This window comes from Rhododendron vialii, chromosome 6a, assembly GCF_030253575.1.
Source record: "Rhododendron vialii isolate Sample 1 chromosome 6a, ASM3025357v1".
In the NCBI taxonomy this organism is placed as follows: Eukaryota; Viridiplantae; Streptophyta; class Magnoliopsida; order Ericales; family Ericaceae; genus Rhododendron; species Rhododendron vialii.
This window is the reverse complement of record NC_080562.1, coordinates 28083937-28099715: the sequence shown is the minus strand read 5'-3', so window position 1 is coordinate 28099715 and position 15779 is coordinate 28083937. Positions and strand designations below refer to the sequence as shown.

Sequence of the window (15779 nt, the reverse complement as noted above, 5' to 3'; positions counted from 1 at the left end):
ATCCGAACAATTGGTGAATGTCAAACAGAAATTTCAATTCTACATAGGACCAACCGGCACGCATGACCGTCATAACAGTATATATTCTTGCTTTATACACCAATACAAATTCTCAAAAGCCAAAGTACCACAACTGGAATTTAGGAAGTGGAGCCAAGGACCCTCAATTTCACCTGGTCAACAAGCAATTTAGTTCAGTTTGATACTGACCAATTTTGATTTAAAATCACCTCAAGTTCGTCGACACAGTTTAAGTCATAACCCACAGAAATGAAACAGACATTTCCACTGCTTCAAAAGATTATGAATCCCCTGATCATAAATTGGTCGTCATCAAATATGGTAGTACGAAGTCATAACCAATTCATGAGAGAGAGAGAGAGAGAGAGAGAGAGAGAGAGAGAGAGAGAGAGAGAGAGAGAGAGAGAGAGAGTAATTCCATAGTTCCATGAAGTACACAAGCTGTAAGGAAATGGCGGAAAAGAAAAAAACCACACCCAGAATCAAAATCCCATCTGAAGAAGTAGCAAGGAGGCATACATTCTGATCACTATGCCACAAGAGTGCTTGAAAGTTAAAGAGAAAGCCTGGCATGCAATTAAAAAAGAATTTGTTGCTTCCAGACTTCATGCATCCTCTATAGAGGGTTACTTGCTCATAGTTGAAGACAAGTAGAAGTTCCAGAATATAGAGCCCATCGACATGAAAGCAACACGGGCTTGAAGAGGAACAACCCTGTAAATAGGCCACACAAAAATCTTGAAAAGTATGTTATCCTAAAATCATCCAATCACACAGTTAGAGTTTGTAGTAGCAGCAGCAACAACAGTACTAAAAGTACAAGAATGGAAGTCAAGTACTAAATATAAGGCGCTGTTTCGAAATTGAGGAAAGAAAGAGAAAAGAAGAGAAAATGATTAAAAGGAAAAGGTAGAGAAAGTTGGGAGAAAAATTCAATAGTTGTTCTTCGCTACTTTTTCATGTGTTCTCTTTTTCCACTACCAACCAAACAAAAAGGGAGATTTTTTTTTAAATTTTCTCTTCTTTTCTCCTTCTTTCCACAAGTTCCAAACACACCCTAAGTTTAGTGCTAGTCAAAGTGCTAGCATGTGACCCTCCAAAATCAGGAGTTACAGGAGTTAGCAAGTACCAAGCATTTTAAGTTTCCTGGCTCAATTGTTAGTGAGAATGGAGAAACCAAGGAGGATGTGACCCAAAGAGTACAAGTTTGACGGGTCAATGTGGCGGAGTGCTTCGAGAGTATTGCGCGACCGCAAGATACTCATAAAATTGAAGGAGAAATTCTACTGTACCAAGTACAAGACCAACTATGTTATATGGTACGAAGTGTTGGGCTAATAAGAAACAACATGCCAATAAAATAAGTCTAGCTGACATGAGAACGTTAAATGAATGGTAACATGAAAGAGAATAGCTTGAGGTGGTATGGACATGTCTATTGTACATTGGTCGATGCAGCAGTTAGAGAGAAGTGATATGTTTATGGGATGAGTAGACCAAGATTAACTTAAGAGGTAGTAGTTCGAAAAGAACTAGATCACGGAACACGATACCCTTGACGGAATTCAACAAAGACAACGGATTCATGTAGCCGATCCCAATTAATTGGGAGTTAAGGCAAAGTTTGTTTGGTTTAGTTTGGAAGTTTAGTCACTAAAAGAGAAAATAGAGAAAGAAAAAGGTTCGGTCACTTCTGGAAGCTTGATTGGTGGAACACTGTGTAAGCTAAACATACCCCCAGTTTGGTTTTAGAGTAACACTGTGAGTTAAAATAAGCAGATATAGAAGTGAAACAGCTGCAGAGTTACTGCATCAACGCGAACCTTTCTGATTTCCAGCATAGTTTTCCATTCCAGGAAAGTAAACCATTTGAAAAAGGAACTTGCTCTATACAGTTGTTTCAAGATTAACATTAACACTATGATGTCAATTTCCAAAGTGATATAAAGCCTATCAATGGTATTTCACAATTCTCTATTTTTTATTATTACTGGGGTGGTTCTTTTCCCTGTTACCATACACTGATTGGTTCTATTTTTTAACAACTTCTAAGGTACTTTAAGGAGAGGACATACCCAAAATTCAATGCGCTGACAGGTATCCAGAACCTAAATCCTGGATTAAATAGGACAGAAAGATGGATCAAGTCAAAGGAAATACAATCACTTTCAAGACTATCTCAAACACCAAACAAACAGCTCTTTACCCGTAAACAACGTGGGAAGGGCATCATTTTTATACTTATTTGGAAGCTCCAAGAGCTTCCCTTGCCACATATTATTCCATGCAAAAACAACAGCAATTACCATTGGGCCCAGCACAATCTGGTTTAATAAAACCTGCAAAAAACTGCAATGGTAAGTCGGCATTTAATATGCTATGTCTGAACAAAACCAATTTTAAAAAAGAACCACACCGAACTTAAAGGAGGTATACCTTGAGCAATAGGTTCTCTACAGTTTGGTTTGGCATGCAACGATCAAGATACTGATACCATGCATAAGAACCAGGGCCATAAAGAAGAAACCCATATGAAGCCATCCGGAGGGCTCGCAGAAAATCATGATCTGAAAGGAGGGTCCCCGTGACATCCTAAGGAAGCATATTTCATATTAAAAAAAAATATTAAACCCATATGAATCTAAATGAATCATTAAGCTTCTTAAGATGTCAAGAAAAGATTCAAACATGAGTGAGGAAAATCTTCCCTGATCTAATGATCGCAACATTGCACCTGTATACAACTTTAGCATGCATTCAAGGAAACATTAAGGGGGAGGCTGCGCACAACCACAAAGTTGACATGTTCAACAGTCCTGTAGCATTTAGTTAAGCAGCACTGCACGCATCAGATATTACTGAATATTGGCGCTGGTGCATGACATTCACATTCACATTCCAGAGGTTCGGATTTTTTTACATGTAAGAAGAATAGCATTCAAAGTACCAATCACAAAGGCTCTATCATACACAAACTGAGACTTGAAAGTCATGCATTTAATAGAACAGTATCACAGGTGTCTGGTTTTTGTTGTGGAAATGAAAGTCTAGTAAGCAACCTACCTACTTATGAGCTACTTATTAAAAAACAATTACAAGAACTTCTACTTGAATAGCTTTTTGAAACCCATAAAATAATCTAGATAAGGAAACAAAGGTATGCAAATGCCTGCAAGCATGCATAGGGGCAGATGCAACACTATAAGGAAACTGGTTGTCATATACTCCATTGGCTTATCAAGAGAAGAAGGATTATTTAGGCAGCAATCTCGCCTAGATGGCATAGCAACAAGTGCAAAGGGGCTCTCTCATCTGCTATTCGTACCAGAAGACGAAAGCAAGGAATCCTAGACTTTGGACAGGATACGAGTGAGGCTGATCTTTATAAGGCTGCCAAGGCAATCTATTAATCTCTTTCTGAAATAGATCTCCCCTTGGCTAGAGGAGTAAATTGGGCCGGGCTGCAGAATCACGTCAAGAACACTTAGGTGGGTCGGGCTGGGTTGTCATTTTCAGGCACAACACGACAGCACAAGCATCACACGACACGGACACGGCACGAGCACGAGTGTATTGCTATTTGCTTCTACTTATGTAAAAATGAAACTGACCTATTAAATTTAATAACATAAAAATGAGAATTGTTCTTCCTAAAAATAATTGAATTACGTGGATAGTTTTGAACAGTTTCTCTCAATTATCATCACAAGTATAAGAGGCAAGATTCAAAAAATGGTGGAGCAAAAATGCAAAACTATGATACTATGAGCCAAATAATGAATACTTAGTATTTTATCCTTGTTATGTTATTTTAGTTGCAACTATTTGACAAATTCTTGTTTCAAGTTTCAAAAATAATATGTTGGCAATTTTTTCTTAGATTTTATATTTTTTGCTTTACAAGGCCTGTTAGGCACGGACCCGATAAGACATGGCACAAAACGGGCTAGGTTGGGCCTAGAGTATTATAACGTGGCATCACATGGCACGATGCAATTAATAAAGGGGTCAAACTAGGCATGGCATGAAGCACAGTAAGCATGAAAATAAATGGACCAGGCGTGAGTGGCACGTCACATTTGACACTTCTACCTTCGTATACTAGCTCATGGAATAGTAACTCTTCTACTATAGTAGCTCCTCTGATAGGAAAGTCTCATAATCAACTTACAGTGTTGGGCTGTTATGAATACTTGGGGAACCACTATAAAACATGGGTGGGAAAGCTTATAATACTTGAATTGTATGACTAAGAGTTAGTTATTGCATGACCGTATTGTTTTTAGGAGGAAATGGGAAGAGAGGAATTTCGAGCAGAAGAGGCAACAAAAACTTTGAGAATTCCTCTTTCCCTTCCCCTCTCTTGAAATTGGGTGGAAAGGGGAAGGAAAGTGAAGTGCTTCCTAATACTTTTTTTAAGACAGATTACCAATATAACGATGCAACAAACAAGACCTTGGCTTGTTGAAAAATGAAAAGGGCACGATAAGATTGAAAGTGCTCATGCCACACCTTAGTTTCCTCTCCGTCTTTCGGTCAAACATAAAAAGAAGAAGAAAAATTACCTTCCTTGCCGTTCCATTTCCCATCGTATCTAACAATTTAGTTCACTCCCCCACCCCTCAATCCATACCTAGAGAGAATCTACGGCATTTTGATGAATGAGACAAAATTTCTGCTCCTCTGTTTCTCCCTCATCAAACACATTTCTAGGAGAATTTAAAATCTTACAATCAATAGCTTATTTGAGTACACAAAACTCATATTCATAACCTCCAGAATACTTGAAAGAAGCCTAGGATTACAGTATAAATGGACCAATTTGATCAGCCTTCCACCAAGGTTTGGAGAAACAATCAAGAATTAGTGCACACTGTACTTGGAAAAGAAACAATACACAAAAGCAAAAAGTTGCATATTGTAACTACAAAAGTTAACCAACACACACTTACTACAAAACTCCATGTCAAACTTCATTACATAACCCCTCATTACTAAGATCTTTTAACTTTTGTAACATTCATACATAGATACAAACTAACATACCTATATACCAACACGTCTAGGTGTTTATTACCTATTATCTATGTATTCTAATATAGAAAGGGAGAAGAGCTTTTGGTGTGAACAAAATTGTGAAGCAGTGTCACAAAAGTGATTTCCGTAATAGTCCCTCCAAAAATTAAGTTTTTACGATACTTTTATTAATGTGCCATTAGATAACTGGTACGCGCAAAATGCTAATTGATTAAAAACCACCTTATCAAACCCACTACTCCGCTAATCATCCTGAAAATGTGCAAACACAGTGTTTGTCATCCTCCAATTACTACTATAAAAACACAGTGTTTGACATCCCACCAGTTACTACTATAAAGTGAACACCTCTTTTGGTGTGAACGCCAGTTTTTGAAGCTGGCTCACAATTTTCCTTCCCAAACTACCCCTTTAACTACCTAAACAACTGCCAAGAAGGAAAAAAAAATGCCACCCCAAATTCCTTCTCCTCTCTTTTCTACTTTCTCATCCCACATTCCATTATATTCTAATCTCAATTCAACATTTTTCTCTTTCCATTAACACAATTTGCGCACGAACCCGGACGTCTGGTTTGTGCGCGCGCGTATTAATTTACTTTTATGTATGTATATTCTTATCTATTTATATGTGGATGTTGATAAAGGCTATTTGAAAGACCAACTGACCCGGGATGATTCATCGTGATGACGAAAAGGTGGAGACTGATCTTCGAGAGCTTGAGCCTTGACCCAGCGCTGGCGGAGCTGAGCGATGGTGTCGCCGGCGAGTGCCAGGGCGCCCGCCGTCAGCGCTTGCTTTAGGGGAAACTGGTAATCGGTTACTCCTCCCGTCGAATCCGACCAGTCAGAGGGTTTGGATCTTCTATCTTTTCTCCTATTTCGTCGTCTACGTTGAGAGTCGAATGGCGGCCATTTCCAAAACCCGCCTATGCCGCCAATCAGATCCTTCATTGCTCTGAATAGAGAGAGAGAGAGAGAGAGAGAGAGTGCCAAGCAGTGGGATTGAATTTGTACCTGGCTCGTTTTAACAATTCTACCCAAAAAAAAACCTCTGGTTTCTTGGGATTTTTGTTTTAATTCGGTTATTTTTTTGAATTAAGGACACTATCTTAAAAGTGTGTTTTTTGTATTTTAAATTGTGTATGTAAAATAAATTTTAAAGCTCACTAGGGTTCTTATTTTTCCCTTTACAAGACGGATTATTCTCTTACAATACATCACTTTTAATTTAAAAAATAAGATAAGTACTTATTTCCCTATGTGGAACGGGACTTAAATACAAATATTTTAATTTATAGTTATAATAGAAATAAAGAGTAAAAATTACTTCCCATAGAAATTAGAGTAATTTGTACTTACACCCTTTGTACTATTACCGATTTGAAGATACACCTCTTATATTTCAAATTTAAACACTTAAACCCCTGTACTTTGAAGTGAAAGAAGGGGAATTTGCAATTACACCCCGTGTATTTTTACGTATAAGGGATGTAAGTGCTTAAATTTGAAGTACAAGGAGTGTATCTTCAAATCGATGACAGTATAGGAGGTGTAACTGTAAATTCCCCTTGAAATTAAGTTTAAAAACTATTCAACTGAATAAGATAATTTTATCATCCCATATAATTTATTCTTTTTTGAAAAAAATAGGCACATTCTAAGAAAAAAAAGTTACTCCTGTAATATCCTTTTATCATCCCATATGATTTATTCTTTTTCGAAAATCGTCTCATTTTCACTTGATTAGTGACATGTTCTGCAAAAAAACAACTTGGAAGGTGAAGTACAAGGTAAGGACGTCATTTTTATTTTTTCACCAAAATACTACAGGTACTTATTTTATGGCTGAAGTACGTCATCTATTTATTGAATTTAAAGAGTCATTTTCAAAAAAAAAAAATTGAGTGAAAAATATATATTTTCGAGTTTGGGTTTGTCTTAAAATGATTCACTGAAGCACATTTTGAACTTTTTATTTTGGACATTTTTAAATGGTTGGAACATCGGTAGGATATGCTACTATCTACTAAAAATAGTACCAATGTGTCTAATTAAAAACAATCTTAATCATAAGATTTGAATATAATTTTGCAATTAATTCTACGAATGTATAAGGGATACTTGGCCTAAATTGGTTCATTGTTTTAGTTACAAAACTTTAGATTTTATATGTTACTTTTGTTGTCTTGTTTTAAACTGTATAATTTTATCGAACCGATCGAATACCGTATAGCTTATGCATGAGTTTAAAACTTATGTGCCCAAGCTATCTTTAGCTAACAATCAATCTCCAATGCATTTTTAAGGAGTTGAGTACGTTGGTAATCATGACCAAGCTTAAATAATTTGGTTCATTTAACCCCTCTAGCACTCTAGATTCAGATGACGGCATGTGAAAAATCAACTTGGATTGAGCAACTTAGTGTTTCACTAACTAAAATAATTAAATAAGTAGTTGTTTTTTGAATTAAATGTGATGTATTATGAGAGAAAGACCGGTCTCGTAAAATAGTAAAATACGTACTTAAAAATAAGAATCTTAGCAGAACAGGGTCTAAAGCTGCTAGAATGGCAGGAATTTGGACCTTGGAAGAAAAGTGGCAACATATAACTTCTCAGCTAAGGTGATCTATGTCTCCTTTGGTTATGAATCCCAGTGGTGTTCTGCAAGAATACTAATCCAAATTGGCCCTTTGTACATGCTCCAAAATCTCCTACTATGGCAGCTCCTAATACGGCTTCATCTTAAGAATGGCTTTGTTGGATCTCGTGCGACAAGATTCTTCCACGACACGGTTCACTTGTTCTGCAATCCTCTCATGGTCACTGTAAGGGAAGATCTTTGTGATTCGTCCAAGGTCCGTAGTTTTTTTATGCCGGCGTAGAACTACACCCCCAACCGAGGATCATATATAGGTGGAATATGCTTGGTCAATCGAGAGCTCAGAAATGCCGCAATTGCCAGCGTTTGAAATACGTGAATTGGACTTCATGAACTTGATGCAGTGATGTGGATTGAACATTTTGAAGCATATATTATTGAGGTTTGTGTATATTTTCAGCATATACTGGGAAAGTGAAAACAAATAGGAAGAAACTAGCATGGGAAACTAGCTGGCAAAAAAAGATGTCATGATGATCAATTCTCTGCTTTTGGTTTCTGTTTTGCCCTCCTGGACTGGCATAGGGAAACTAGCTGTTGGTCCAAATAGCAACCCAAGAGGGGCGGGGTGAATTGGGTATCTCAAATTTAACGCTCAATTTTAAAAAACTAATTGCAATCTATTCCACTACAAATGCAATTTCAATGATATACTATTCTACTCATGCAATATTATTGATATGAAAAACGGAAAGTAAAGAGAGTAGGGAAGAGAGAATCGAACGCAAGGATTTATAGTGGTTCGGTCCGCAACTTCACGGCCTAGTCCACTCCCCAAGTGTCCAACTTGAGATTTGCTGCACTATCTCCAATAGTTACAATCTTCTAGCTTCACGGGTGGTAGACAACCTTTACAACGAGCAATCTATCTCCAATCGCTCCGACTGATTTTGACTCCGGTGTTAGTCACACCTAACCCAACTAGTTTTGACTCCGGTGCTAGTAACACCTAACTCTCAAGTGATTTTCTCTCCAAAACCACTCACAAAAAGATTAACTCTCACAAGAGTATGAATAGGGGTGTACAATCCCTTTTACAATGAATATCAACTCACAAATAACACTCTCTCTAAGTGTGGATAAAACCAGTTTATCTCACGATTAATTTCTTCTTTACAATAAGCACTTTTCTTCAATCTCTTTTTCTATTTTCGTGCATGCCTCTTCTCTTCATTATATGCTTGAAAATATAACCGTTGGAGAATAATCTTGTAGCACAAATCTTGCCTTTCCAACTCTTTCCATTTTCTTCTTTGATTGGACTTGAATGAAGCTCCTTCCAAAATGCAATATATAGATATAATCTCCAGCATTTCCTTTTTTTTTCCCAATGAATAATACTTCCAAAATTCGTGGCCTTCAATCATGTATTCAAATCCTGAAAATGAGCAGACTCAATTCTTCTAGAGCTGACTCAATCAACTGGTAAAAATCTTGCATGCTTTCAAATTCGGATTCCACCACCTAGGGAACGATTTTCCTTGTATCTTGATCAATCAAACCACATACTTTCCATTGAGAGAATTCTCTAGCCATTTATGTTAGAAGAAAATTTGTCCTTAATCTTCTTCCTTCCAAAATAAATCTTGACTATTGAAGATAGGAATTTGATGTAGAATCTTTCTTTGTGTACCTCAATCAAACCCTACAAAATAAACATATCAATAGCAAATATCATACTATTAATTATATGTCAATTACAATAAAATATGTTTTGTTATCATCAAAATCAATAAGGTATTCCATAGAAACCTTTGGGCTAACACTAGCAACTGTCTTTTCTCCTCCCTCCACACAACATATGCGAATACGTATGCCTGTATTGCCGAAACTTAGTTGAACACTCAGAAGTACGTACGAAGACATACCAAGTGAATCAATCTGTACTAGTGTTATTCGAAGGGGCCGGCAAGCAAGAGAGAATAACGTAATCTGAGGTAATTATCTGCAATCCATCAAGTTCGTTTTGAATGAACAACAAAAAAGCATGTATAGTAGCTGGCATTGATTTAAAGATCTCATGCAGCTCGATCCAGGCTATATCTCTTTCTAGAGTTCACGAAAACATCGTAGATCAATCCTCAGTACTAGATGTCAAAAATAAACTGACATAATAGGATTTCGGAAAGCAAAAGAACACCAAAGAAATATTCAGATCAAGTTTTACTTAAGCAGATAATCCATGAGTAAACCCAGAAGCAAGCTTTTCGGAAAAAATCAAACGCAATTGCAGCCTTCTAATAACGCGTTGGAACTATTTTACAGGTCTCGGTAACATGCGAGAACACAGACGACCTTAAACTCATTCGGTCCCTCGGTGTTTTTAAGTTGTCGGACCAATCATGAACCTGAGGTATAGTGTCCAACTTCCGCTCACTACATCACTTACCTGATATTCCTAAGTCCTAACTTGTCTGTAGTTGCAAGTATTCGGAGTCCGCCATACATGGATGGATCCAAAGTGACCTTGCCTTGGACAAGTTCCTGGTTGCCCAAAAAGAAAAGGAAACAGAGAATGTGTTTGACAAGGAGGAAGGGTAAAAGCATGGTTTCAGGACTCCCATGTGATGCTATAACTTCCATTACCTATCCAGAAAGAACTTTGAAGTTTTGATTTCAAACAAAAATTACACAGATGCATGGAGTATATGAAAACAGCACTGGGAATAGAGGTGGTTAATTGTTCGCATACGCAGCTACGCTCTGTACAAATAACTGCAGCTGTGATGTCCTGACAGAGCCTCCGGTAGCACAGCCGAGACAGGTTTTCTGACAAAGGGGGAACAAACTGAAGTGTCAAGCAGCAAACTGCAAACAGAACTCAGGCTGCTCACTAACATTTTTAGCTACACATGCATTTGTAACCTGTCATTCTAGAGAGAGAGAGAGAGAGAGAGAGAGTGAGTGAGAATCCGTGGAGCTACCTCTCAATGACAAGCTCAACCAATACATTGACTGATGTATGATCACACAAGCAAAACAAAGAATGGCATAACCTCTAAAATAATAAACACGAAAGCAGTGAGAATCTCCATTTTGTGTATAGAGAAAAGGAAGAGGCATCTAACCATAAAGAACATTTTTTTCCCCTTTGGAATGCGAAAAAGCCTACTTAATTGGCAACGTATATTAAACAGTGCTTTTTTCCTATTGCGTGCTAAATACAGCTGGCCAACAAAGCAAGGTTAGTGCTATAAGCAACTGAACGGTCCCTGGCTGCATCCAACCCTCATTCTTTTCAACTGCAGTGTCCTCGGCGTCGTCCTTCCATCCCAAATCCTCTTCGGACGACCAAGATGCAGATCGTAACATTCTTGGTCCCCTTTCTCGTGCTTTGTTAACTTCTGTCAGCAAAATGAGGCTCTCCGTATAGCTATCCACATGAAACGAGTCTTTAGAGCATCCACAGTGGAATAACCAAAAATCAATAATCAAAAGTTGTCATATCATCTTTTTTGATTATGCATTTAAGAGATTTCTAAAGTTACCAATGTAGAGGTCCACAATGGTACAATCAAATTTGAATAACCAAAACTTGCCACATCACATTTTCAATTTATAAAAATCTAAAAATTGTGAACATAGAAAACAATTTTTTTAAAATAGGTTTTAAACTAATAAAAATAAGTTATTAGAAAAAGAGAAAATAGTTTTTTGAAAACTTTGATTTAAAAAAAATAGTTTTCGGGAAAAAGTTAAAAAAAAAACAGCTTTTGAAAAAAAAGCTTTTTTTTTTAAAGAATAGTTTTTGAAAAAAAAGTTTTAATAAAAAAAACAGTTTTTGCAAAAAAACAAAAACTTGTTTTTAAAAGTATTTTTCTTAGAAATATGTTGAAAATGGAAGAGAGAGAATGTTTTTGTGTAATGATGGTGTACTTGATTAAGAAAATATAGAGACAACTAAATTTGATTATTGGCAAAAAGTTGCTAGTTTTGATTATTCAATAGCCAAAATTTGACGGGTTGCTAAAAGGTTGTTAAATTTGATTATTCCATTGTGAGCTCTTTTTTGAACAAATATTACTAATTTTAGCAACATTTTAGTTTTGATTATACCACTGTGGATGCTCTTAGAACCACACTTTCCAATATTCCAATGTCTTCTGGTCCCATAGTTGTGCGAGACTAGCTCTCCTCTTGTGGTCGCCAATAGTATTTCACCATTTCTCCTAAGACCCAGTGCCAAGCCTAATCCTCCAATATTGAACTGATTAGTCCAAGACTCCGCAACGCCATATTCATTCATCACCCAAACCGAACAACGACATCCATACCCATCAAGCCAGACGATAGTAAGCGATCCCCCAAATACCGCAGTAGACATTTCCTCAGGACACTCATTGACTAAACTTCCTGGGAGATTCAATTCACCGAATTCCTCACTACCCATATCGAACGACATAACCAAACTGCAAATAGCTACAAAACCATTCTTCTTAGTCAAATGATATGCGACCCAATGAACCACCCCATTGATCAAAGCCTGCGACCAGAATCGTTCAGGCACACAATATGGAGAGCTGGTCTCAATGCCTCTCCAACTACCCGAGCAAAGCGAGAAAACCTCAACCTCAAGAGGAACCATGTACCCTTCACCGCCGTGAAGATAATTCATCCTCACAACTTTATGATCGTTAGTATTGGGATCGACCCCGAACCCTATAGCAAACATATGGCGGTGAAGGGGATCGCAAGTGAAGCGAGGAACCGGAAGGGTAAAGGCCTGCCTAATCGACGGGTTCCACAGAATTACAGTATCGGTGTACCCAAACAAATCATCAGACAAACACACCAAACCGTTGCAATTTTCATGTGTGCTGATCATGTATCAAATAAAGTCCGATGAACACAATTTTTGGCATGATTAAAGTTGTCGCCGAACTCTACAAAATAAACAAAATCGATTATTCAAACGTGATCGAAAAATAGCCGAAAAATGAGAAACGAATCGGAAGGGAGATACCATGGGGCTTGGTATCCCCGGTATACCCAAAAGTTTCTCCTGAAATAAAACCTTGTTTTATCCCAAAACTGGGATTCGATTCCCGCGGCATGATTTTCAGTGAATAAACTTATCAAAGTGCAGAGAGTACATCTCTTTCCCGTGAGCCTCGGAGTAATGCCTAACTAGGGTTTGAGTTTTGTTGGAATCAGATGTGGTTTGATTGAGGTGTAGTGTGATGAAATCGGGGCTTGCGATGAGAGAGAGCCATGTTTTACACACGCACCTGAACCGTAGGAGGGACTTCACCGGTAGTCTTTTGAGAATTTCCAACGCCACATCCACGGGAAGATGGTCGGACTTTGTTTTTAGAGAGAGAGAGAGGTTGAGGGTGAAAGTAGATTACTAATCGCACCCCGTGTCAGACCCCCGACACGGGTCCACTCCTATTACGAAACTACTCCATGGGCCAAGGCCAAAAAATATCCGAACCTATTTTTTGTTATTTTTTTTTATTTAATTAATACTAATGTTTATACGTGCTTTGAATTTTTTTTCTTTTTTATTTATTTAAAATTATTTTAGTGTTGCGATTTTCAATCCGGTTGAATTAGTAGAAAGATCTTGTTTTTTTTTTATCATTTTATCTTCAATGGTCATAATGAATTTTTGGACTTGTAGAATCAAATATCTCTTAGGGATAATCAACGAGAGCCATATAGTCAAAATTTAATTACGACCATTTAAGATAAAATGATCAAAAAAATAAAATCTTTCCACCGATTCAAACGGATTGAAATTTGGAATACTTAATTTTTTAACTATATTTTGAAATATATAAACTGTCTAAAAAGTTAAAAAAAAAAAAAAGCATTGATTCAAAGTTGCCTGTTGGTTCAAAAAAATTTAATTATGACCATTGGTTCAAATTTGCAAACTGTCTAAAACTGTCTGAATTGCCCGTTGGTTCAAAAAAAATTAATTATGACCATTGGTTCAAACTTGTAAGAGATTGAACAAAATTGCGTGATGTACGATCAGCTTTATCCAGAACGTGATTATGTATACCAGGTGCTACAAAGATTTCGTTGCTTCCAACCATCGGTGTCACGCCCCGAATTTTCAACATAATAATAATAATATTTCCAATAAAAATACTTCGCAACAATATGGCGTAATACCCCCAAATACTTTCCATAATCCATCCAAGAGAAAAATCAAGTTCTAAAAGTTTACATTAATGGCACTCCGGCCCCAAATTCTTAAACAATAATCCAAAGAGAGTAAGGCAAAAGAATATAATTGAAATTACGATTACATCTTCAAAAGGATTTTACAAAAGATGCCATGGTAATTCCTCGGTGTTAGCTTTCAAAAGTATGGTCAAATGCACAGCACGCACTCCATATCAATGCCCGAGAGAGGTACCTGAAAATAATAATAGGTTGAGCTACACTAACCCAGTAGAAAAATCTTTGCTCAAACTATATGCATATGAGATGGTTTATGCACCGGAAAGAATAATAACAACAATAAGACTCTCACATGAACCGAAGTAAGGATGTATGACTTGATAACTGACACCGTTTTCATACATGAAGCTTAACACTCTCTAAGTTCTTCGCTTTCATTATGTCGAATGTTCTCGATTTCTTTTCCGGGCAAATGGGACCCCGTGCATCCCGAATTTATTCCGGCATCGCACCGTTCGGTGGATCCGTGGCTTTCTTGTGCACTTCTGGGCATTTGAGACCCCGTGCGTCCCATTTCCGGTATCCCACCTCATAGTGGTTCCGTGGCTTTCTTCGTATCGTTCTAGTGTTCTAAAACACAATTTTTCATTCTACAAGCCTCAAAACCGTATAGCATAATCCATGTCAAGTCCATATCCTTCATAAAATATGCCACAATGCTCACATAATAACCCAAATGCATAAACAAAGGAAACAAGTATCATATTCATTTAGTTTTACGCTTATACTTATTATAACGAGGTCCAAAAGAGTAGGGACGAACAACGAGTCGTTGGAACACGAGCAACACAGTTTTGAGAATAACTAGAATATGATTGGGGAGTGTTAGAGGTGATCGGAAGCCAATACAATCGATGAATGATCAATAGAGTTCAAAAATAGTTTTCTTAGTCATTGGTACCAATACCTCACCAATACCTCAAAAAGTAGGTATTGGTACCAAACCAATCCAGAGATAATCCGAGATCAAGGTATTGATACCTCAAAAAGTAGGTATTGATACCACTGCATGACAGTGGACGATTTGCAGAAAATGAAGATAAAGTATGACTTCGATTTCAACCAACTAAAGCACAAATTTGGCACACAATTAACTCATAAACATGTAGAGAGAGTAAGAATTCCCTACCTCGCCTTGGAGAACGAAACCCAACGGGATTTGATCGAGCCCTAGCCTTGAAATTCGAAATCCTCCGAGAATACTCCTCTCCGAGCTATATCCAACGAGATACGGGCTCAATAACAAGAATGGATGAAGGATTGAAGATTATTTGTCTTGGGTTTTGAAAATATTACAAGACTAATAGGAGCAAGAAAACAGCATTATGCTCAAAGAGCAATCTTTTGCCCAATTCAAGACCTAAACTTAAGATTGGCTAGAAACCAATTTAGAACACTCATTGGAACGAAGCCTATCTAAAAAAAGCCGAAGCTCAGCACCTTAGGCCATCCATAGTGGTATAGTTAAAAATAGATAGCCAAAAGTTAACATATCAGCTTTTTGATTATTCATTTAAGAGGTTGCTAAGTTTAACAATGTTGAAATCCACAATGGTCATGTAACACCCCAACTTTTATAAACAAATTAAACATTAAAAAGAATTAAAAACAAAAAAACAAAAAAACAAAAACAAATAAGGAGCTAACTTTCAATGCCGCTTACCGTTAGGATTTAAGGAGTATATCGATCATGATTCAGGGTTTATTAAAGATTAGGGTTTTTTTTTAGGTGGCAATTTTTATTAAATTCTACAAGTATTTCCCAACCTTGTTAACAACAATGCGGTACGTGCTCTCGCAATGTAGGGACCCGTATTTAATTTAATTAATTTTAATGTTTATAATTGAGGAAAATAGGAAAT

At 37.1% G+C, this 15779-nt stretch overlaps 2 protein-coding genes across 2 annotated transcripts; both read right to left on the bottom strand.

Moving 5' to 3' along the window:
- Positions 1 to 267: 267 nt before the first annotated feature.
- LOC131330079 (protein SYM1) lies at positions 268 to 6079 on the bottom strand. Its single transcript, XM_058363579.1, has 5 exons — positions 5727 to 6079; positions 2458 to 2613; positions 2228 to 2360; positions 2097 to 2136; positions 268 to 735 (listed from the first exon to the last, which is right to left on the bottom strand). The coding sequence occupies exons 1-5, from the start codon at positions 6009 to 6011 to the stop codon at positions 648 to 650; spliced, it is 702 nt and encodes a 233-aa protein (XP_058219562.1). The 5' UTR covers positions 6012 to 6079; the 3' UTR covers positions 268 to 647.
- Positions 6080 to 9889: 3810 nt separating this feature from the next.
- LOC131328579 (F-box/kelch-repeat protein At3g06240-like) lies at positions 9890 to 12547 on the bottom strand. The gene is made up of 5 exons (XM_058361509.1): positions 11779 to 12547; positions 10888 to 11114; positions 10415 to 10510; positions 10112 to 10308; positions 9890 to 9959 (listed from the first exon to the last, which is right to left on the bottom strand). The coding sequence occupies exons 1-5, from the start codon at positions 12545 to 12547 to the stop codon at positions 9890 to 9892; spliced, it is 1359 nt and encodes a 452-aa protein (XP_058217492.1).
- Between the last annotated feature and the right edge of the window lie 3232 nt (positions 12548 to 15779).

What these genes read in the sequence shown, in the direction of transcription:
- LOC131330079 (XM_058363579.1), bottom strand. Translation starts at nt 6,011, where the DNA reads ATGAAGGATCTGATTGGCGGCATAGGCGGGTTTTGGAAATGGCCGCCA. An exon ending in ATCACGATGAATCATCCCGG is followed by an intron (nt 2,614 to 5,726) that starts GTCAGTTGGTCT and finishes ATGCTTCCTTAG; the next exon opens with GATGTCACGGGGACCCTCCT. An exon ending in GTCAGCGCATTGAATTTTGG is followed by an intron (nt 736 to 2,096) that starts GTATGTCCTCTC and finishes GCCTATTTACAG; the next exon opens with GGTTGTTCCTCTTCAAGCCC.
- LOC131328579 (XM_058361509.1), bottom strand. Translation starts at nt 12,547, where the DNA reads ATGATCAGCACACATGAAAATTGCAACGGTTTGGTGTGTTTGTCTGAT. An exon ending in CCTTGCTTTGTTGGCCAGCT is followed by an intron (nt 10,511 to 10,887) that starts GTATTTAGCACG and finishes TTGACACTTCAG; the next exon opens with TTTGTTCCCCCTTTGTCAGA. An exon ending in TTTGTACAGAGCGTAGCTGC is followed by an intron (nt 10,309 to 10,414) that starts GTATGCGAACAA and finishes CTTTCTGGATAG; the next exon opens with GTAATGGAAGTTATAGCATC.